The sequence below is a fragment of the Orbicella faveolata genome, unplaced genomic scaffold (genome assembly GCF_042242905.1).
Source record: "Orbicella faveolata isolate gen_17 unplaced genomic scaffold, um_ofav_v1 contig_35, whole genome shotgun sequence".
Taxonomy (NCBI): Eukaryota; Metazoa; Cnidaria; class Anthozoa; order Scleractinia; family Merulinidae; genus Orbicella; species Orbicella faveolata.
This window is the reverse complement of record NW_028301564.1, coordinates 14,196,250-14,220,698: the sequence shown is the minus strand read 5'-3', so window position 1 is coordinate 14,220,698 and position 24,449 is coordinate 14,196,250. Positions and strand designations below refer to the sequence as shown.

The 24,449-nt window shown below is 39.0% G+C and overlaps 2 protein-coding genes and 1 long non-coding RNA gene across 3 annotated transcripts; all 3 read right to left on the bottom strand.

Moving 5' to 3' along the window:
• Positions 1-1,030: 1,030 nt before the first annotated feature.
• On the bottom strand, positions 1,031-12,753 carry LOC110066896 (uncharacterized). Its single transcript, XM_020774151.2, has 5 exons — positions 12,589-12,753; positions 10,944-11,103; positions 4,761-4,912; positions 2,761-3,135; positions 1,031-2,067 (listed from the first exon to the last, which is right to left on the bottom strand). The coding sequence occupies exons 1-5, from the start codon at positions 12,644-12,646 to the stop codon at positions 1,784-1,786; spliced, it is 1,029 nt and encodes a 342-aa protein (XP_020629810.2). The 5' UTR covers positions 12,647-12,753; the 3' UTR covers positions 1,031-1,783.
• On the bottom strand, positions 6,503-10,601 carry LOC149103427 (uncharacterized). Its single transcript, XR_016202225.1, has 4 exons — positions 10,085-10,601; positions 8,764-8,904; positions 7,771-7,848; positions 6,503-7,264 (listed from the first exon to the last, which is right to left on the bottom strand). It is a non-coding gene; the product is annotated as an uncharacterized LOC149103427 (long non-coding RNA).
• Positions 12,754-16,279: 3,526 nt separating the features above from the next.
• On the bottom strand, positions 16,280-20,970 carry LOC110066872 (uncharacterized). The gene is made up of 2 exons (XM_089274346.1): positions 20,788-20,970; positions 16,280-17,676 (listed from the first exon to the last, which is right to left on the bottom strand). The coding sequence occupies exon 2, from the start codon at positions 17,668-17,670 to the stop codon at positions 17,176-17,178; it is 495 nt and encodes a 164-aa protein (XP_089130472.1). The 5' UTR covers positions 17,671-17,676; positions 20,788-20,970; the 3' UTR covers positions 16,280-17,175.
• Positions 20,971-24,449: the final 3,479 nt, after the last annotated feature.

Genomic DNA, 24,449 nt, shown 5'->3' with positions numbered 1-24,449 from the left:
TGTGGCTGCTGCGTTTAATTAGTAGCTCTTGTTAGCATATATTTTTACGATTATGTTTCCTCGTGTTCTCCTTGGTTTTAGTTTTCATTGAGGAGATATTGCTAACTCTCGTAACAATATAGCTCATCACATTTCCGAGCACCTCAAATTTGACTCTGTTTTCTTGATGTTTAGAAATGTAGTTAAAGACTTCTCTCAGTCGAATTTCGCATATTCAAAATTAAATGCCATTTCGCAACTTTCCGTCAGCTAAGAAGTGTTACAAAGTTGAATACTGCTACAAAGTTGAAACTCTTTCTACTCTTACAAAAGTGAGTGAATTCTAGAAAGACGGCCGAAACTTTATCTGTGCTCTTCTTGGAAATGAATCTTTTAAGCGCGCAACTTACATGTAACGGAAGAAACATCTCAATTTACGTGGGAAATAATTAGGAGTACTTTAATGAAGAAGAACTTTTTAGAATTTCGATATTTTAACTACATCTTAAGAAGCAAAATTAAATTGCTAATCAAGATTTGCCTCTTATGTTTTTATGGTTTTTCACCGGATTTCGATTTCACTAATTTAATGCCGGAATACCATTACTGTTACAAACTTAAACCAAAACAATCAATATAAACATACCGCACTATGTCGAAAGACCTCACTAGCTGTAATTATACTGAAGTGACTGCCAAGAATGCATGAGCAGAATTGGGCTAGCTCTTCTAGAGGTCAAGGTACAGAGAATTGCACTGGTGTAAGCCAAACATTCTTCGGAAATAGTGGGGGCGGGAAGGGCATAACACCAGGGAGCAAATAATTTATAAGCTTTACCTTGTCAAATTTTATCTGGCGTCTTTTTTGAGGTGAACAACAGATAAAGCAGAACTATGACAGCTCATTTTCTTATTTGAGCTTTGGGAGGAGTTGAATATTGAAAAAAAAAAAAAAAAAGATAGTAGATAAAAATAATGAACTCTTTCGATGATGTGTTTTTTTGAAGATGAGGTAAAGCAGAATTTTAAGAGAAAGAGATGACCAGATGACCAAGGTGTTTTGAAATTTTATCATCGCAAAGTATTGTTATTACATAATTATAGGGCTAGAAAGTTGCTCAACCTTTTTACCATATTAAAATGTCATTATAGAGCCAGAAAATACTACAAAACACCTTGAAATACGTTGAACTCAATCGGATTTGAACCAAAAGATGCAATCAGATGTACGTGGGAGAAAACATGCAAGTTCTGGCAAGCGCACGAAATGTAGCCGATAGCGCAAGCGGGGAAGAATAGCATTCGATTATTAAATAGTCTTTTTAACGATAACCTGCTCTCATTTGAATTACAATGTGATCCAACGTGGATGCCAGGCAAGTTTAGGTGGGAACTGCAACTCAAATTTCACGAAATTACCTTGCCGACGTCTTGGCTTATATAATACTCTTAGAAAGTTAAAACGTAAAAAAGGGCTATTGTGATTGTGACTGGCGGAAATGTATTTTTGGCGGGAATGTCATCATGTTATTGGTCCAAAAGGCAACCCCTTCACATATCGGACGATCTGTATACGGTCACAAGTTATCCCAGGGATTCCCTAACAATCAGCGGGGATAGAAAGAAAGAAGGAGACGAGAGAGAGTGAGGTACTATACAAATAAAGTTTCTAGTAAACAAGGCTGCTGTCCACTTAATCCTAAAGCTCAACGCTGATGCGTTAAAAGAAAGAGAGAAAATGCAAAACTAAAAACAAGTACACAATAATTCTCTCTATATATCAACAAACTGGGGAAAACTAACATTACATCTGTAATCTTTCATAATAGTTATAACCGCGCCGTTTGCGAAGTTGTACATTGTGACTGTTCCTTGTTTCGTCATTCAACTCACAGGTCATTCCTGAACTCGACAATTCTCGGCCGGCTGTCGGTACGTACTCGTAGTTGAACGATGCGCAGTTACGATACAGCAGGCATTCACGCGCACACGCCGTGGCATCATCGACCAACATACTTGTGATCACGTGACCTGTTACGGCGGAGTCCGTAGCGTGTTGTACGAAAGTTCCAGCCACAGGACTTGTGTCTGTATGTAAGAAATGAAATTTGTGCTGAACTATTGAAACAAAGCAATAGTGTGTGGTTTAAACAGAATGTTATAATTGACACGATGTAACTAAAAAGGTACGCAGGTTAAATGACAAATGAATGTTGAATTTCATCTTCTCATAAATCTGTCTTGTCAAGGTATTTGACTGTTAATACATTCCATGACAAAATTTAGAGGGAGGGCCAACTAGTTTTTTTGAATATTTCAGGGCCGAGAGCATGCCCCCTTAAGTTGTAGCGTCAGCCTTTATGCATCCTCTTTGAATTTCCTGGATCCATCACTGCGTTTTGTGGAGGCGCGGTGGCCTCATGGTTGGTAGGCTAAACTCCGGATCGAGCGGTCCGGATTCAAGCCCTGGTCGGAGACATTGTGTTGTGTTCTTGGGCAAGACATTTAACTCTCACGCACAGTGCCTCTCTCCACCCAGGAGTATAAATGGGTACTGGCAAATGTAAGGCTGGGGGTAACCCTGCGATGGACTAGCATCCCATCCAGGGGGGGAGTAGAAATACTCCTACAGAAACCGGAGATAAGTGCTGGCCTGATGGGCCACTTGGCTCGTATGCAGACTTTATCTACATACCTTACCACTGTGTTCAGTTGTTAGTATGAGCATACTGATGCAGGTGGTACTTAAGAAAATTACCATGATGTAGGAACCCTTCTCACCTCTTGGTGCAATGCACAATTCATCACAGCTGTTAACGCTGCATCCCTGTAATTTCCACTGGTTTGACGATCTAATGGCGCAGATATGCGTTGTACTGTTAGATACAGATTGTTTGTCAAGAGGCAGTGTCGAGAAGGAGCTTGTGTTTGCAGGTCCAGTTACTATGCATTGAGTTGAAGAACTTTCTGAGTTCAATTGGATGGTGTACAGAAACTGCTCAAGCAACCGAGAAGTGCTTTTATCAGTGGCATGCATCAGCTGCCCTCCGCTTTCTTGGCAGTAATTCTTCATTTCATTCCAGGTTGAACTGTGTTTTGAGATCACGATGAAACAGAAGTCGTTTTGAGCCTTCCATGCCGAGTTACATCCGGGAACTACAAAACAAGCCAAGCTCAATTTTTCATTAAAACACTAACGTTTACAGGTAAGGGCAGAAATAAAGCTAAGCTAAAAATAAGGGTGTTTTTAACAGTTCCTATGATAACCTATTATGCCCTGATGATGCCACAACTTGTTTACCAATGATTGGGCTTTCGAGTGATACCAATATTGTAACATCAGTTGATGTTTAACAGAGGTAGTATTGATGGGTCAAAGTATAACTGCTGAAAGTGCTGGAAACTGTTGCCAGCCACCTTAAATGTCAATTACAAATATTTACGCCAAGGCACTTCAAGGACCCCACTAGTCACTAGCCTTACCCAACCTCGTTCCTAGGGTCCTCTCTCTAGTCTCGAGAAAGTACCCTGGTTGCGGCTGGTCACGTGTCTATGCATTCCAACTAAAGCCGCACAGATTGAGGGTGGGTCCTCAACTTAATTTTGTCAACACTGTCTATTGAGTGAAAGTTTCGCTGCCTTACAGACGTTATTTTGAAAGTTAAGTAAGTTATTTGTCAGAGATCCTGCCTGACCGGTGCTTCCTTTCTATCTGAACTTCTATGAGTATGAGATGTTGACTGAGAGGGAAGTTTGCTTATTTTTCACTACTTTTTTTTTAAATAACCGTCAACAGCCTACTTCGGATTAGTTCAATCAGTTTTTCACAGCACAGGAATTAAATAACCGTCAAAGTTTCTCTGGGATGCATTCAATTTAATGAGAAGCTAGTCCCTCGATCGAAAATTGGACTTGCCGCTAAACAGTTTTGAAACGAAAGCCGTTGGATTTTGCAAACGCGCGGCCGATGTCGTTGTTATCCAGTTCTTTATAAAATTTATCACTGCAGGAGAATCGAATGACCGTCAAACTTTCGATTGGATGAATTCAATCAAATTCAGAGTCAGTCTCTTAGCCAAACACTGGACGTATCAAACTCTAAACGAATGCATCAATGCCGCCGTTGTGACTTTGCCGATCGAAAAATATAAGCTTAAGCTAAATCAAGCTTTAATATTTAGCGCGCAAACGTTGTTGATTTCAAGTTCTTCGTAAATTTTTTTCGCCACAAGAGAATGGAATGACCGTCAAACTGTCGATGAGAGTAACTCAATCAAATTCAAAACTATCTTTATCAGCGAACATACGACGTATTTAACTCTAACGGAACGAGTAAATACCTTCGTTGTGATTTTGCCGAATGAAAAATAAAATTAAATTCACCGCGCGGTCCATTTATTGTGGTGGTCGTCATTTCCGAGTTCTTTGCCAAAATTTTTCACTGCCACAAATTCCAAAGACCGTCCAACTATCGACGAGGAAAATTCAGCTAAATGCAGAGCTAACCTGTTAGCCGAACATTGAACGCACTGAACTCCTATGTCGATAGTGTCAATGCCTTCGCTGTGATTTTTGCCGATCCACAACGGGAGGGTTACAAATTCCACTCCCTACTGAGCTCAGTAGGCAAGCTCAGTGCTGAGACAAACTTAAACTTTTCAGCCCCTCCCTTCAATCACATCTCTGGAATCTGCTAAAATCTAGCAGACACGTGACCAGCCGCAACCAGGATACTTTCTCGAGGCTAGAGAGAGGACTCTGGGAACGAGGTTGAGCCTTACCTTGATAACTATAGTCGTAAAATTTGTACACGAAGAAAGTAGATTCAACTCCTACTCCCCTCACACAGCTTTCCGCTGGTCCGTCTCGACTGTACGTTTTTCCGGCGGTTGCTCCGGACCAGCACTGTCCATAATATTTGAGCCCAAAGTAACTAAGACCAAAGAGAATTAGAAATTCCTGTGATGAATATTTAACAGAAAGTTTTCATAGGACGCCATGGAGACCAAGCTGGCCCCAGTTGTTCGAAGGCTGGATAAGGCTATCCACCGGATAAGTCGCTATCCAGACCAGTGGATAAGTGTTAACAAAACAAACCACGCTAACCGCTGGATAGTGATTTATCCGGTGGATAGCGTTATACACCTTTCCAACAACCCGGGTCTGGTGTACCATAACAACGAAAATTTTGCATTTGTAAAATGAGATTGTTTTTTGCAAACATTTTCCGTTTTTTGGAAACCACAGCAGTAAGTAGTAAATTTTTGGGCGATTGGGGAAATATTTTCAACATTGATGACTAGATCAACGGTCAATACGGTAGCAAAGTTATGGTCGCCTGGTTATTCAGGAGCTGTTACGTTTTGAGTTATACTGTTCATTCTGGAATTGCTGACGACAGAGTTTTGACATACAAACCAGCCGAAAAGGTCAATGTATTTCTTTCCTTAAAAACAAAAGAATACTTGACCGGGGGCTCAAATACAATAACATCCATTGAGACATGTTAACTTAGGGCTTACTCTTCTGCCACATGTTTGTGGCTTATTTTCCCGCTAAACTAATCAAGTTGCAGATTGAAAGTAGAAACCGGTTAAAGAATTATTCAATAAATCGATCGATCAATCGATCAATCAATCATTCAATAAATAAATCAATCAATCAGAATCAACCATTTAAAAAAGCGATCGATTATGCAATTAATCAATTATTCATTCGTTCGTTCATTTAATCAATCAATCAATCAATCAATCAATCAATTAATCCATCAATCAATCAATCAATCAACCAGTCAGTCAAACGGTAAGTCATACCTTCAATCAATCAATCAATCAATCAATCAATCAATCAATCAATCAATCAATCAATCAATTAATCCATCGAACAACCAATCAAGAATGGAATCTACTTTTGATCTGGTTCGCAGAAAAAATAGCTAGATTTAGAATTAGAAAGATAGACGCAACCTCGTTCTCAGGTTCTCTCACCGGAGCTCCGGTATGGCACGGCACGAAAAATCGCCTTTACCGCGCGTCAAATGTGTTGTTAAAGGTTTTGTAAAGGTCGCCTTTGCACGCTTTTGACGATCTGTGACGCGAATCAAAGATCATCTGTGAATAAACCTTTACCACCAAATCAAAGGCGTGAAAGGCCGTTTTTACTCACCTTTGAACGCCTGTGTTTTTAGGGTTAAAGGTGATCCTTTGATACGCCTTTGCGCACTGTCAAAGGCGGGTCAAAAGTGTAATCAAATTTGTCTGCGATTCGAGTCAAAGGTTTGCTAAAGACGTGGTCGAAGATGCCTGTGACGCAGGCCAAAGGTTTGTCAGAGGTACTCTGCGCGTTCCGCGCTCGCGCGTCTCGCCCGAACTTCTCGCTCGCGCTCCTCTTTCGCGCTGCGTGACCGTTGATCACGTTTCGCGCGATCCACCTCATACGCTTTTTTCTGCTTACTACACTAGCTTTGTAGCTCCGCATACGAAAGATGCAATTAGATCCGTACTCTTGATTTATGTCTGACATGTTTTGAAGAATATATCAGCTTTAATAAGGTTATTTTGTACCAAACTATTGACAAATGTTAACGGAAAAGCGGCCCGGAAAGATCATTGCGCCTAATTTTAAGAAAATAAATATGTTCAACTTCATCTCAGTTTCAATTTTCCCCCCCGTTTTTATCAAGAGTAAATACCTTCAAGTACCTTACATAAATGTTTTGGGCTTCAGGTTTCAAAAAGCCACGTTACAGGCTTGGTTTCAAACTACACGTAATGAGACTGATCATAAGGAAAACATTGTTCTGTCTATCGTGAAAACAACAGTCAACAAATCTTCCATGGTACAAAGTGCATTTATCTAACATTGAAGTACTACGGCTAAATTCTCAGTTCCTTAAATTTACTAGACCAGACTAGACAATAGGGAGGACAACCGCAAAATTTCGGGAAAGATATAGCAAACTTCGCACAAAAGTCAACTAGTGTATAAGCGTCCTTTCCAGATGGCACGTACAGTCCGTTGCATGGAACTCCTTATGTTTTGGCAGTTCTCCTTTTCTGCTTCTTGCACTTGCTCATTCTTGCATTATAAGTGGAATGGAATACAGTGTTTTCCACTTCTTTCTCATCAAAGTGGTTAAACTGCCTTGTTGGGGGTCAATGCCAACTAAATCCCCATTATTTCTAGGGAAGACACATTTTGACAAAGTCTAAGGCGTTGACGAAATTAATCAATGCATCTTCACTGGATAAGTCCATCCTGTCGACCACTGCTTGTCCGCATTTGTCTAAACAGAAGCAAACAGACAAAAACGTTGGAAATGAATATTAAGGGTGAATCTTGGCATTCTATTCCTTAAAGTTTGCCTATAGTTTTTGCTAATATCACATTAATAAAACGTGACCAATCAGATCATTACTCCTCCTTCGAATAGTTTGTGCTTCTGTCAATAGTAGCCTTTTTTCTGTATTTCTCTCCACTCTACTCAGAGATTTGGTCACACAGGTATGTCATTAAGAGCCAGTTTAACAAACTAATTTCACCAGCTGAACAAGGGTTATCCCCAGCTACAATTTCATAAGAGAACAAAGACTTGGGGTCATTTTAAAAGTGTACAGCTTGGCACAAATAAATAAAAAGCCTAGAGCCAGTTTACCAGTCCATCTGTCTGCCTGTCTCTTAAAGACATCTTACAGACCTCTTACAACAAAGATCTTTTATGGTTGCAGAATAGCAATCTAAAAATCAACAAATCTGACATAAACTGTGACAAGAAATGAGGAATACACACACCTTTGGGAATATTGCTGTTCCTGTGTAATTTCCACAGATCTCTTCATGTTCAGTGGCGTAATCTTTTTCCTTATTTTCCTTGTAGATCATAATATTATGTGAAAAGGAGCATATAAACATATCAAAATAATTGCACATTTGATTAGTAAACAGTTAGCAACTACTTGTACACTTTTTTCCACTGAAAAAAATTCCTGAAATTAAATGATTTAACAAATATGGGACATGCCTGCATGGAATTGCATGGCTCATTCATTGAAACAAAAATCCAGTCCAAGATGATGAATACAACCACTATGATTCCCAGTGCAGCCGCATCTCATAGAGGGAAATGGCTATTATCCAGTCAAATTTGCCAACAAAATTTTAAATTGAGTAAAAGCAAATAAATGTCTTTGTCAATTTTCTTTTACTAAGTTATTATCAAATCCTCTACGCCTTAAATTTTCTACTGATCCCATCAATAGTTATGAATTAATCATATTATTAATTTTGCTTGGAAAAATTTGGTTTGGAAACCTGATGGCCAAACCAAAACAGTCGATATTGCAGACAACCACTCAAAATGTAGATTCAAAACTCAGCTTTTACCAGTCAAAAACCAACATTTCCTGAGACTGGTTTGCAACATTCTGCAACTTTGATTCATTTACCAAAAAGATTCCCACCCCTTGCATGTTTTCAATAACATTTTAATTACTTAATTTTCATCCAGGTGAGCCAGTTGATGTATTTGTCCCTTAAGAAAGACAACATTTCCTTACTTGCCCTTAAATGAACCAAAAGGAAACAACTTTTTTTTTCACAGAGTGAGACTGTAATAAAAATGATCAATTAAAATAACATTAATAAGCTATAGCCAGGTTTTCAAAATCTATTTATATCCTTTCTTTACTGGAAAAAGATATTAAAAGTTGTGGCTGAAGAAATTATAAGATGGTCTATGCTACAACATATAGAAATAACAAATGAATATTCCAGCCTTTTACTTACCAAAATGTTCTGATGTTTGCACACTTTGGAGCATTGCATGATTTAACTGCATCTGAGTTGACTATGAGCTACAGAGTTGTATATTGTATCCTCTCCCAGAATTTATTCTGTTAATTTCTTCAGTTCTTCTAGAGTGGCTAGCTGAAGGATAAAAACAACATTCATAAGCAAATTTCCACTAGTCACATATTTATTGGCATTTAATTGTCTACTGCTCAAAAGACCGAGACATGAAACTCTAAAACTACTGGTATTGTCCAGAGAGGTCGCATAATAATATTATTATGGGGTCAGCTTTTTAATTTGCAACTAATGGCAAGTTTGATTTTTTATCAAACATTGTAACAATTTCACCTACTAACAGGGGGGATGGTTGGGTAGGAGATAGTGGAGTTCCAAATGACTGATCCATAAGCCTGATACAACAAATATCAAAACATATTTTTACTACAATTGCTACTGATCTCGCTATCTCAGTGATCAAAATTTGTTGTGGACTCACTCAACTGCGCTTCGTGAGTCCACAACATTTTGACCACTGTGATGGTGCGTATCATTGTCGATAAGAGTACAGACCACACTAAACCACATGCAATTTGTTAAATTCAACCCAGTGAAGTCATTTATCAACATTAATGAACAAACATCATCATAACTTCAACTGTGGCAACAAACAGAGCTTTTTTTCAATAGAATGGTAACTAGAGACAAAAGCAGAAACTTATCCATAGATTAAATTTTCAGAGTCAACAACTCTTTTAATGGTATAATGAATATGATAATTAAGTCAGGTCGTGATGGATTGTCATGCATGGCTGACTGAGTTTTTCCTTCAATGCAAATTTCCTTTATATTTACATGAGCTTTCTTTCAAGGGAATTGTTTAAGCTCAGAAATTACCAGAGGCATTGTGCACAACCATTTATACGGAAATAGAGTTAAGTTTAAGCTTAATTATTAAGTTACGTTTATTTCAAGCACTGATCATGCTAAAATCTATGCTATGACAGACACTTCAATTTAATGCACAAGACTTGACTGAGTGAGAAAAAAAAATTATCTTTGTCAACGTTTGTAAATAAGAATATGTGAATTGAAAATAAAGTTTGGTCTTTCTTAACGAAGAGCTTTGCCGTTCAACTGTGATTCAGTCAAGTGCAATTAACCTTCGACCAAATTGCTTTCACTGCCGAGGATCTGCCTTGCCATAAATATACGCAATTCACAGCTCTTTATGTAGCCATTGCTGCGTTTAATTTACTTTTTAAACTCCGTTATTCTCTGAACATTGAAAACAAATGAACGAAATTCAGAGACTTACCTTTTCCTGGTCCAAAACACAACGAAAATTTCACCAAAGCCGCCATAATGAAGCCAAATGAAGAAAAATGTCTGCTTTCCTCACAGCCGACTTCGTTGACCTTTATTCCGATTGGCCAGAAAAATGCGGGAAGCCGCTGGCAGCCGCGTTTTCCCGCTGTTTTCGAGTTGTTTCCTTGTGCCACCTCCAGGTCAAGTGAAAACTTTTTTATTAAAAAAATACACATTGACAAAAAAGCAAGCTTTCATTTTATCGTTAAAACAGCAAAAAATACGAAAACGCAGGTTATTAGGGCGTTAAAAGCGGACTCGCAAGATATGGCCATATTTGACCTCGCCTTTGACATGACATGACGTAGGATCAAAGTTGTACAAAGCCATGCCGCCTTTGAACGCCTTTGACATAAGAGATCAAAGGTATGCAAAGCCGTGGTGTCTTTGAACGCCTTTAACGCGCGTCAAAACTGTAGTCAAAGTTATTGACATGTTTGACCTCCCCTTCGGCAGGGATCAAATGTATGGCAAATCCATAAGATATTTGATTCTCCCTTTGACGTGGGTCAAAGGTGGAGTCAAAGTTAAGATCAAATTTGCCCTCCTCTTTGTCATGGATCAAATGTATCGGCAAAGCCATGACATTTTTGACACACATTTGACGCGCGTCAAAGTTTGGATCAAAGCTATGATCATATTTGACTTCGACTTTGATCAGGATCAAATTTAGAGTAAATCGAAATTTTCGTGCCGTGTGGGTAGTGCGGAAAAGATGGGAGACCCTGGGAACGAGGTCGAGATGGACGTTTTAGACACGAACTGAAGTTGATCAACAGATGCAGAAGAGAGGTTGAAAACAAACTCACATAAGGCTTTTGCTGTGCGTCAAGCCGGCGCACTGCTTAATAACAGCATCGATGTTATTCCAGTTCATTTCTGGTCGGAAATCCTTGAGAAGCAGAGGCATGGGGCGAGGTGAAATACCGCTGTCTTGGAAACATCCAACAGGCTCGAAAACGGGAACGCCTGGGAAAAAATAACAGTCCATTGAATTGGTTAAAAACGCCTCCTTTGATGAAGATTGAAACGGTTTGCGATACGAGTTTTTGTAAAACTGTTAGGCTGAACTGTTTTCAAAGTTAAGTTAATCTTGCTTGTTTTTCACCTTTAATTATAACGCCCGGAAGACATATTTGTTTGTGATGAAGCTATAGTTTTGTCATTTCGGTCTATAAAGGTGATTTATTTGCTAACATTTTGTTTCATAGCGAGTACCGTAAACTGGCGCTTATAAGAACTGAGCTTATACAACTTCGTGAGGGGTTTAAGATGGGCTTACAAACGGAGTGGCTTATATCCGAAACCGTTTCGAAACGAGCTATAGCTGTGTTGATGGAAATAGGTTTTTCATTTACTGGTAATTAAGCTTTAAAACATCATAATAAGGCTAATTTAAAACTAGCAAAGTAAAGGGGGGGGGGGTGGTTTACAATCGAATGTATTATTTGGTTGACAGTTAGACAGGCATGTAACAGGAGGGGCTTGTAAGCAGCTGTTTACGGTATTTGGCAAAACTTCATAAAATAGATTTATCTCAGCCCTGACTCGAAGTTTACTCATTGGAAGCTGTGTGATGAAATACGTTCATTTCTACCGTTGGTTGCGAGTTTTCCTTTTGAGTTTGACATGAAAAAAACTAAGCAATTCAATTGGATGGATGCATTCGTTGGAAAACTTCGTCAGTAATTAACCCTATGTTAATTAACTAGCGTTGACCGCTACTGACTCACACTACATAGTGAAACCTGATTCGACAAATTTCAAAATACTATGTCAACCATGAACATGTTACGATGAACATGTTTATTGCTTATTTTGCATGCGTAGCGGGTTTACCGGAATAGAAATCTTTAGCCATGAAGTACGTTCTAATGACTTCACCACCCACCCATGTACGCTTCTTTAGAATAAAGCGAGTCGCGAACGGTTCTTCAAGGCTTTTAATTGGTACAATGATTCGGAGCGGTTTGCTAGGTTGTTCAAAAGGAAACACGCTCCTTCGACAAATGTCTTTCCTTGCTGACCAAATGGACCATGAATATTTTTGGTATTGCAGTTCAAAGCGCGAATCGCATTGTAAATTATCAACAAGAAACAATTCTGCAGGGAGGCATATGTTTTGAAGTTCAATTTGATACATGAAATGCGGGCTATAAATTGTCGTTTATAATTGAAACGTTTTCCTCCATTCTTTAGCCACGAATTTGATCCCCTCTTGCTCGAGAAAAGGAATTTCAACAAGAGGCACGGATGTGATTGAATCTCTTTTAGAAACAGCGGATCTGCGGACGACAGAATTCTAACAAAATCTTAATCTAACTATCCTTGAGGATGTATTCGGCGTCTTATTAAAAATGGCATAACGCACATAGCAGTTAAGTTGTCAATGCAATTAAAAACAAGAATAGTAGTCGTATAACTACAGTGTCGAATCTAAGCAAATTAACTCACCATGTAGCAAAGAAAATGATTCCAAAATAGCAAAAATCACAACCACCGATAAAAACATTTCAATTTCAATCCCTCTTCAAAGAGATTTTAGCAGGACGTACGCGTCAGTCACAAAATGAGAAAAATAATATATTTAAAAATTATATTGCCTCCAGATTTACATTCAAGAGTTTCACCGTCACATTCTGGGCCTCGTGTCAATTAATAACAATCAGAAAACGTACATTTATCGGAAGTGGGTTGAATTTAGCGTTAATATAAATAAGCGCCTTAGAACGAGTTATTGTTTTAGAAATAAAAGGATACCGCTTAACAAGTAAGATTAGAAACAGGATTCATACATTGCCAATAAAAATCCTTAATTCGCGATGCCTATCTCAGATTTTGCTAAATCAAAATATGGCGCTGAGAAGTTTATCCCAATCTTTAAGTAAATCTGATTTTATCTCTATCAGTCAGCCGCACTCGTCATATTTTATTTTTGTACAATTCATCTCGCTTCCTGCCAATGTCTTATTTTTTCACCACACCTGCCATACTCTCGATCTCTGTCGCAACAATGTTTGTTTTCAGTTTTCAATCAAAGTTAAAAGCTTGTCAAGGATCGATCTTACTCGAAGATATTAAATTTGAAAAGCAATTCAAAAGTTTCAACGCCTTTTGCAATTTCATTCCCAGAGGCCGCGATCATTTTGGTCAGCACCAAGAAATCGAGCACTCTGGGAGATATTGGAAGGTGAGCCAGCATCTTCCGAAAGTTTGTTTTTGAACTTCGACGCATGCGCACAATTAAACCAAAACCAGGAGTTTCTGGTTCCGGTTTAGGATTTTGTCTAGAGTGTCGCGCGTTTGGGCTTTGTTCGCCACTAACCGAACACGCACGGGCTCTGAAAACCAAATTACGCATTTTGTGCAAATGACAACCGGCAATGCAGGTCAGTAGCTAAGTCCAAGCGAAGGGGTTACATGCTTTCTGGTCCTGGGCATAAGCCCACAATTGATCTGCAGTGACTCATTTCTGTTCAATCTCACCGCAGAGACCATCGCCTTTCTTTGCCGATGGAGCGTAGGCACTAGAAGTTTGCTTATACCTAGGCCTCTTGAGTAAAATGCCAACGACTCCCGGCTACGGCAAAGCATGACATTTGCCAAGCCCAATCATTTGGAGATGATGAGTGAGGGTCGCACAGCTCCAATGTGCTCCTAAAAAGCACTGGTAAACCGAGCGTATATTAATGCATTTTGAAAATGTAACATTTTGCTTGGGATTTTATAAGACTTTGTGGGTAATGAGTTGTTTTGGTGGTTAATTTGAGTCGGACTTTTTGTCAGTATCCTATCATGTATAATATAAACTCTTGGTCTTCGGCCATCGTAGCTTGATTAAAAATATAACACAAACAGCGGTGATAAACATTTTAAAAAACATGCATTTTATGAACTTGACGTTTCGTATGCTAGTCAACATACATTTTCAAAAGTATAACCGTTAAAATTTTTGAAAAGCTATTTATACTGTATCAGTAGGGGTCTGGAACCTAGACAGAAAACATCTGCAGTAGAAATTTAAGACGTTTCAAACGGAAACTGTCTGTAAAGTGACAAAATGGAAAAGCTTTACCCTGAATAAAGTAAAAGCTTTTCACTGCTGACATTGACATTCAATGCTGGCTGCAACTCCTGAATAAACAAGGTCTCCTTAACCTTACAATGATAGTCAGTCTTGCCGGACGCCAAAATATGAAAATGGTCCCATTTGATGTTGTGACCAGTTGTTTTAACGTGATCAGCAATAGCAGAAGAATGATCACGTTTCGAAAAGGGCTTGAAATGTTCCGTTTTCTGGTCGTGAAGTCTTCGCTTCGTTTTCCCAATGTAAAAATCATTGCAGTCCCAGCAACTTGCCTTATAAATGACTTTGGATAATTGTGATTAGTTGAGACGGTCCTTGTATGGGAAGAAGGATTTGATGCGCCGGGTGTTTTCAAAAATAACTTTGACATTGACAAAAGAGTAGAAACGATTTACACAAGGTTTTAGACGCTTAGTAATATAATTGCTATGGAGACCTATATAAGGTATTATAATATAGATAGGTCGACCCTGCGCGTGCTCTGATTGGTCAAAAACCCATGTTTTATCAGAGCATAAAACATAGAAAAGCGTGTTTTATTGTTTATCGCCATATTACCTCTATATCATAAAGCAAACGAAGAAGCCTGAGCCGTGTGTTTCACTGTGATAAAACACTTGGAACATTTGAGAACACTCGAGAAATGTAGAAAACACTCGCCCGCGGCTCGTGTTTTCTTCAATTCCCTCGTGTTCTCAAATGCCCGTCGTGTTTTATCACAGTGCAATACACGGTTTAGGCTTCTTTATTTGTTAAATAAAATAATAACATCTTTTGGGGGGACTGTTGCTAGGATACGAAACGTTGCTAGACTGTTTCTAGCATACGAAACGTTAAGTTCATAAAATGCATGTTTTTAAATGTTTATCACCGCTGTTTGTGTTATATTTTTAATCCTATCGTGTATCTTCTTCAAGCAAGGTAGCAAAAAAAAGACGACGTGAGACACGTAAGGCCGGAAAGGGAGGGAGTGGGGTGGGGGTGAAACTCCCGTGTGAAAAGTCAGGGATGTTCGTCGGAACATTTGAGTTAAACCCCCAGGGGGACATGGGGTTCCAGCATGGGAATCGTTTTAAAAAGAGCAACAGCGACAGAAAACAATTCACAGCGGGAAAAGAGCGCGTTACCACATGATCTGCTACACCTACCACCCGCCCGGCTCGGTGGGTGTAAAAATATTTCTCCTCGAGGGCGCGAGGTATATAATTCGGTCGTTTTTTTATTCGTCGTTTTCTTTCTACTAGTGCCATCTGTTCTCGACACAGACCCTTTTAATGCCGACAAGTGTTCGCGCACCCATGCGCGTTTGGGTGGAGGAATAATGTTTGCCTACCATAGTTGGTAGAGAGCTTGCAGAGCAAATTATGTGGGAGCGAAAGGACCGCGCTTATCTTTCACCCTTTGATGACGGCAATTTCAAAATGGTATTTGTTTTTTATGGAGTGCTGGTTACGTAAAGAAACAAGGTATGTGCAATTTCATTGTACAAAAATGTTGTTACGCTCTTTATCTATAAAGATGACGAGGTAGAATGGTAGTAGAAGCCTATTTTGTGCTAAAATGCGAGCAGTTTTCGAAGCGAAAGTCGAACGCTGGAACCTCATGCACGTCGACTCCTCGTTTTTCCGGCCGTTAAAAACTTGTAGGATAGAATATATTGACCAAAAGTCGCTTAAGGTATCTAGAAGCACAACTTAGAGGAAGCTCATCAAATCGAAGAAGCGCCGTAGGAAATAAAATTATTAAGATTATATTAATCATTTTAGGATTCTAGTAAGAAATGTTTTGGGGGAAGGGGCAGGGGGAGGGGAAGGAGCGGGGGAGGCTAGTGAGAATTGGCAAACTTAAAGAATGGTTTCATCGCACTGTCATCAAAATTCTAAATCCAAACTGCCGATCCTAGTAATCTGCCCGTGTTTAATCTTTTTAGATATCAGTGATGACTTAGTTTGTCCTTACAGACTGAAAGCGTGATAAATTATCGAGATGGGAATAAAGCTGTTTACGATAAAATTAGATAACTTTGCACAGTGCCGATCAAATGTCAAACAAAAAACGTTCTTGAATATTTTAATTTTTTTATTTTTAGGTGTGGTATCAATTAAGTGACAAATTTATCTACATGTATCTGTAATGTCCCAAGGCTAACTATGTAGATTATGCACACTGAGTTGCAACTTAAAGTACCTTTAGGTAGCAATTAAGAAATAGAAAACATGTACCGTGTTTCTATCGAGTTATAGAAACACGAGTGGAAGTTTGGGAGAATGAGAAATGCTGTGGGAGCACGAGCCGCAGGCGAGTGTTTCCACAGCTTTTTAGAGCTCTCCCAAACTTTTACGAGTGCTTCTATAACTCGATAGCAACACGGAGAACATGTTTTCTATTTCTTTTAGAAAACACCGCGACGAAAAAAAGGAAAACAACTTTTTAACTTTGATTATCAAAGTGTAAATTCTCTTTGCTCACGCCATCATTACGTCAACAGCTCGTGCCAGTTTTGTGTTTCTATCGAGTCATAGAAACACGATCGATTTTTAACCAATCAGCACGCGTATTTTCTTAGGACTGTTTTGTAAAGTATATTAATTATAACATTTATTATGAGAAGAACACATAGAGTTCAAAGCTTTGTTTTCTTCTTCTGACCTACCCAAGTTTTGTCTTGTGCAGACATACAAACTGTCATGTTTTCTCAAATGAAAAAATATTGACGCATTTGGTTATAAGAATTGGTCATTACCCTGGTACACCTAGTTACACGTATAACATTTGGTTATAGAAAAATTGGTTCTAAAGGTACATTTGGTTGTAAAGTTCCAGGTTGGAAAGATTGCTTTTAAAAGTTCATATTGTTTCTGAAGTTCGGTTACGAAGATGCATTTGGTTCTGTAGTCATCTAATAAAGGTACAGTTGGACACTTAGGCTGTCCTTGAGGCACACAGAACTTTTGTTATGGCTTGTTCCAAAGCTTTTTTATAACAGGAGATAAGTCACATGCCCTCACTTTTTGCTGTTCTCGTAACAAATACCTAAAACCTTTAATTTTGCCCAGGCATGTTTCTGCTGCACAATTACACTGGAAATGTACAGCCATGTCATATTCTGTTGTATGGTAATCATAGGTGACGTCTTCTCCTTTCTTGATGTCACGAGTGGCCACCACGTACCAGGAGACCTCGTGGTCTGCGTCTAGGAATGGGTATGAGATTTTGCGGCTTTCGAAGATAAACTTTGCATTAGGTTGGCAGGAATGATTGAAATATGCTAACATTCCTTTGGGAAGAACATGCTTGTTTTCATCAACTTGGACTGTATAAGCAGTTGGCAGATCTAACACTGGACCCCAAAGATCAGTCAGGAATGAACCTGATTTCACATCTTCTACTGCCTGGCAGGACAGGAAACTATCAGTCACTTCAATGACTGCTATCTTACTTGAATCCATCTTCTGCTAGGGATGAGAAAACAACAAACATGATAATTACTACATGGCCGAGGTAGTTTAGTAGTTCAGTGACAAATATCAGCTAATCAGGTTGCTGTACTGTATTGTCAAAGAGCCCCTTTCCCTCATTATCAAGGTAATTTGATTTCTCCCCACCACCCTCCCCTCCCATCAACCCCTCTGGAAATTCCAGCTATTTTCATATTTTGTTTTGAAAACTTTGGTTTTTGGAAATAAAAGATTTTAATATGGCCAGATTTATGGTTGGGCAAGGTAACAAATAAACTAAAGAATCCTGTTTTTCAGGCTTTAATTTCACAGCTGCTTAAAGTTGTACATACATATAAAGTTCTGGGATGATAATTCATGTCTTTACATCTTTCTTTGCCAATCAAAAATATGATCTATCATATATTCACGTACATTCTTCACCATCTACGGGTATATTAGAAACTCACAGTGTTTTCAGCTCCCAAATGGCTTGATAGCTCAGTCGATAGAGCACTGCAGCAGTATTCACAGAGGTCATGGGTTTGAATCCCGTTCGAGCCTAGAGTTTTTTCAGGCTTTATATTTACACCTGCTTAATAATTGTTTACATAACTGTAGTGATCATTCATGTCTTTACAGCTTTCTCTGCAGTTCAAAACTATGATCTTTCATATATCCACTTGCTAAGGAAATGTGAGATAGTCATTATAAATATTATATTTCATTTAATTTAACATCCAGGAAGTATTCAAAAAATTATAATAGTTTTGGCTTTGTAGTCTGTTAACTATTGCAAGTCTGAGCAGGTCAAACATAGACTCTCAAAGCTCTAGGAGAAAACCCTAATAGTAGTCTTGTTACCACATCGAAAATTGTCCCAAATGTCAGCAACAAAACGTTCATCAGCCTGGCCTGTCACAAGCTCGAGGTGTGCATTTGGGTCACATAGGCCCAAATTGTTTTTTAACCAACGTTATACGGAAATGCATGTGATAAATACAAATATGTACACAAAAAAAGTTTTTGTTCCCAATTTCAAGACTGTACAGTAAGTGCTCACCCATAATCCTTTGTGTTCTTGCAGCTTTTGGTTTTAAAAAAAGAAAAGTTCCGTCAGAAGTAGATAAAATGGCTTTAAATAGGTTCTGAATAGCAAGTCTAGTCAACAAAGCATGTTCTGTTTTCTCAATAATTGTCATAATCGTCATTGGTTTGTATATTTTGTCTTATTGCCTTTATTTGCTTCACTCTAAAATGCCTGGGTGGGGCTTCAAAATACCGAGGCCTGGTTACCTAACAAGTGCCACAACGAAGGCAGAACGGAGCGAAGTACCGAAGACTTGGTGAAGCTTAATTATCTCTGATAACCTGTTGAAATGCTGTAGTTCTCGATATTCAAAAATTTTACTAAAACAATTATTTTCCACATGCTTAGAAAAAAACACAACTTCAAATCTGGAGACAGGCTATAAAGGGTACAAAAAATGACAAAAGGACGGTAATATTTTTGACCGTCTCTTTCATAATTTGTAGTTTTTATTACTTAAAGGGGGTGTTTCACTGCTCGACGCATCTCCAACCTACAACGTTAATCATTCAAAAAATCTGAAGCGTGCTGATGGCTCTTGCGGGAAATTTGCCTTTGAAAATTTGTCGTTCAGTCAAGAAAACGTAACGATGTAGTTGAGATTTCTCATTAGCATCCTTTCGTACATTCCGACTCTATGCATCAAGCACATTTTCGTTTTTCGTGTCAACCACAAGTATTTCAGTAATCACAGACTGTAATTTTGTGAAAGCAGAGTGATAGCCTTTTTGTAGCTATACAGATACACGAAAGTTTGCTGAATTACTGATGCCCAAAATTCCCGGAAAATGTCAACGGATTTGGACAGAAGATATCGAATTCAGCATTGAACATCGAATATTTGGCCCGAACGTTTAATTCTGGACCGGACGCACGAGTTACCTAGTCGTATCTGATTGGTTTATTAACAATAGAATTGGGTGGACTACATTATCGCTTGCACATGCACCAAACCGTGATACTATCCTTTTAATCTGGCTGTTTTAAGCTTGGATGTGGCCTTACCATCCCAACGGCTGTTTTGTTTTGTTTTGTTCTCTTTTTTATTGTGATTTTTCATAATCTTTTTAGCAGGTTGTCAAAGTAGATCATGTCATCAGTAAAATTGTAATAAAAAATAAATAAATAAACAAATAAACATATAAATACTTTCAAGGTCAGTCAACCATAGAGTGAAATAAACGTCGATAATTAGGGGCGTATGGGGTGCCGCCAGTGTTCAAGCTCGGGAAAATAATTAAGCTCAAAGTAAAAAATTTTAAACCAATAGGCATTTCTATATTTAATACAAAGTCAGTAAAAAGTTTATAAAACACCTTCAAGACAGGTCGTCAAGAAGTTTAAATACCACTCTCCATTGAAAATATGTGACAATTTCCATCGCCGACAAGTATCTGGACACGTATGGCGTTGTCAAAAAAAAAAAAAAGATTCCTAATAAATTTTGAGCTCCTTGTAACTCGTATTCGTAGCTACTAGTTTTAGTCAGAGACACCCGCGCGAGTACCCGGAGACTTCAATATCTAACTGAAAAAGTTAAAAAATATTACATAGTCAAATGAACAGGAGACAAAAGGCCACGTTCGATATATCAATATTCTAACATGGCTCCGAGGGTCATAATCGTAGATATTTTAAGTTTCTTTTGTCTCTCAATTCCCAAATATTGATATATCAAACGTGGCCTATTGCATTACGTAATCCTTTTGTGTTAAATTTGCAATCGTACGCTTTTCGCATATATTAGTTCAGAACTTAGCCTTTTTTCGCCCGCTTAAATAAGTTTAATTTTAATCCTCGGCTTGTACGGAACGGATCGGAACCTTTTGGACATTTTCGAAGATCGAGGACACTTGGACTGTCAGCATGGTTTTAAAGTTTGGTTCCTTAACAGAATAATTGTTTATCTGATAAATATCAAGTTCAACACACGCATACATTTAAACCGGCTTTCAGAATAATTATGCGATAAGTTGACCTTAGCCGTTTTCTACTCATTTTTTCGTCTTTGTTGTCTACTAATTTTCCCTTCTACTCACCAATTAGGTTTCCTTGTACTTGTTCTTTTAGTGGTCAAGTTTCTTATTCAGTTGCGTTTGTCGAGTGTACTTTGGACTGTCGTCCGACACCGGAGACCCCTTCTCTTTCTGGTTGGCGAGAGATTATAGGGGGATTCCTGCTGACGTCATTGTTTACATTTTGCTACTTTGCATACGGCTTGGCTTACAGAAGGAAATATGTTAGATATGAATTGACTCCAGGCAGCTAAAGAGCTAGTGAAACGTAATACATGGTGAAATTTTTACCTCTTTGGTTGTAATATTCGAGGAGAAATTGTCTTTCAAAAACTGCCAAATTTCTGGGTGGCAAAAGCACTAATAAGCTCATACATTCTTTGTAAAATTTTGAGTTTTTAAACCCGTGTTGCACAAAAAGTATTCAATACATCAGGCTCATATTCAATGGCAGAGTTAATCGAACTATGGCCTGTCAATATCTAGAACTGATTTATTTGTAGCTCCATCAGAAACTGAATTGCTAAGGCTAATGAGCCAAATATTGTAAACAAGGATTCCCCTATATTAGCGTCGACTGATTATCGTGCATCAGCAAACCACGAGCCACACGAAACCCTGACACGCAGTGAAATATTTCGCTATTTTCTTGAATTTTCGGTTCAGTCATCGCGGATTCGTCTCGGCGAATTACTTGAATTCCGAATTTTTTTTTAAATTTGTTACAGAACTACAGAAATTTCGTACAGTTTTATGAAGAACCAAAAATTAATTTGATCAATCTATTGCGTGCTGCGTCAATAGGCCACGTTCGATATATCAATATTCTAACATGGCTCTGAGGCTTTCGGGTCAAAGTTGTAATTTTTTAAAGTTTCTTTTGTCTCTCAATTTCCAAAAGAGACTTGGATACAAAGAAAACAACAATAAATACAGAACTTTGTCCTGAAAGCCTCGGAGCCATATTAGAATAACGATATATCGAACGTGGCCTATTGCAAGCTAGCAACGGAAAACTACGCTTAAGTGTCCGGGGGTACTCCTAGCGCCAGGATCATCCTTCCTCTCAGATAGGATTATCCTAGCAGTAGGATGATCCTAGCACTGGGGCCAAATACAACCCTTCACACGTAAACTGAAAGCTGAAAACATACTGCGCTCGGATGAACCTAGCACTAGGATCATCCTCTTTCCATGTAAACGGGCCCTTAAATACATGAAATCACATATAATAAGCTCATTTTAGTGCATGAAATCACATAATTATAATAAGCTCATTTAAATGCACGCATTGACATATAAGAAGCTTTTTTTTTTTCATGGGCAACCTTCAGGCCAGAAAGTCTATGCAGGAAGTTGAGTTTGGTAGATGTCAATCATCTCAACCTCCTCTTCTCTGCATGAAATGTTAGCTGTCTTTTGGTTTGAGTAACAGGTTTGTAAGCTTATTTAAGCCTAGTTCAGTCAATAACCCCAAGTAGACCAAGTAAAACTCATGCAAAAATACTTTGCATGTGTATCCTAATTACATGTGGTTATCCAAAGTAAGTAAATAATTGAGGTTATTTGGCATGCGAAGGACCTTTGATAAACCCGACCAACGTCTTCTTCAAAAAGGTAATATTTACTAGTGGATTGGCTGGAAAATAAAATCTTGTAAGCTAACGATTTCAGATTTTTCGTGAATTCTTAAGAAAATACAGTAGCCGCGCCGACAACAGAACAAAATTGTTGTTACAATAAGAACAAGATTTAAGAAGCATTGTCTGTTTCTCACTAGCCCATTGTTCCATTCGATTGTTCGTATCGGGTCACCTCGGCAGTATTCCAACACCAGATGTTTTATATTCTCGAGTTTAGACTGTCTGGAATAACTTAGCCTGCGTAGCAAGCGTTTCTGTGGGGTTCGGGAGCAAAGAATTACGACGCGAAAAATGGAGCGAGTAAAAGAGGGGGGAGGGGGAGGGGAAGGAAGGAAGGAAACGCTTGCAGACAAACCCCTGGATTTTGAAAACCGCCCACTTGGCCTTTCATGACTGAGTGCGCACACTGAGATTTTGTGCTGTCATCGGCTTTCACAAATTAACCAAAAAAATCTTTGGCCTTCCGTAGCGGAAGTGAACTTTGAACCAAAATGAACTTTACAACGAGCGCACGGTGGGAACGGAGAAATCTCGATGAATTAAATTTGGTAATTTATAATCAAGCTATATTTCTACTCAATCCGTCTAAAAGGAAGGACTGCAAGGATGAAGTCTTAGCACAAATCTGCCAGAAAGTTAAAATGTGAGAAGTATTCCAGTCGCGTTAGTAATCCTTGAGCTCGCATAATTCGAAATCTTGGATCACTGTATTCATTCGTCCAGGAATCGATACAAGGTAAATTAGCAAGTCAACTCCCACAAAGGCAATTCCAGGAAACGCCAGATCCGCAAATCGGTTCGAGTGTTATCGCCTGCAGCAAAACAAACAACGGAAAGTCTTCTCGGCAAACTTTGGAATTTGGGCAGGAGAGGCTTCAAGCATCTGAGAGGGGAAATAACGATAATCTTGACCAGTATCTGAATAAAGATAATCTTCCCCTAGGCGGCCTCCAAGTCAAAGTTGTTTATAAAATGTCCTCGTAAGAACTCCCCGCGACGAGACGACTAAATTTTTGGTAAGGCAAATATGTGACAAAAACTGGCATGCCTCAGCTAACACTGTAACAAATCATTCAGAATTGTACCCAGAGGTGCTAAATGCTGTCAACAAAAATGCTTCTAATGAAATGTCAGAGTACCAACGACAACATGTTGCCATGTAACAAGCCAGACGAAATCACTAGGTTTTCCCACGCAGTAGTGCGAGTTTTCTGTCCCGTGGTTTATTATCTTGTCCTTGGCGCATGTGGCATTCAAGAAAGTGATGTTAAAATTAAAGGAACAGCTGCAAATTGTGTCGCGCTTGCTTCTGCAATAATGTGCAGGCTTCGAAAAACCAAAGCGTCGGCATTGCACTACAGGATTTCTACCGTACTGTCGAAGCTGACGACTAAATCCTCGTTCAGCGAGAAAAGTTAAAGCGTTTTGTAACCAAGCTTCGAACGCGTCTTCCCCTTTTGTCTGGCACTCAAAGGTATCAAAATGCCTTTGAGCGACACATGTCAATAATATTGGACTAGCCTAGCCAATCACGAGCTCCGTTCGCTGGCGAACGGAGGTTTTCAAAATCCAGGGGTTTGTCTGCAAGCGTTTCCTTCCCTCCCCTCTCCTACCCCCCTCTTTCTTTTTTTTGGTTCTCGCCCCATTTTCCGTGCAGACAAAACACCGAAAATCCCGTTCCTCGGTCTTTCTTTGCTTCCAAACCCCACGAAAACGCTTGCTACGCAGGCTAAACTTATCCTAATCCGCAAAAAGGTACAAAACCTACTGCAAAGTCCGTTTTGGCGCCAGAAAAACAGTTATTTTTCTCCAGAATATCATAACGTAGTGTGTTATAATCGAATTTCCAGTTCCAGTCAGTTCCAAGAAGCTGGCTTAAGGCTGTACAAGCTCAGTCTACCTCTCAACTAAATCTGGGGCTCGAATTTTAAGAGTCTGAACGTCTCGCGCTCGCACTCAAAACACTTTGAAGTCTCGGTCTCGCAATCTAAAAAGTCAAAATGTCTCGGGCTCGCAAACAAGAACGCTTGTCTCGCCGTCTTG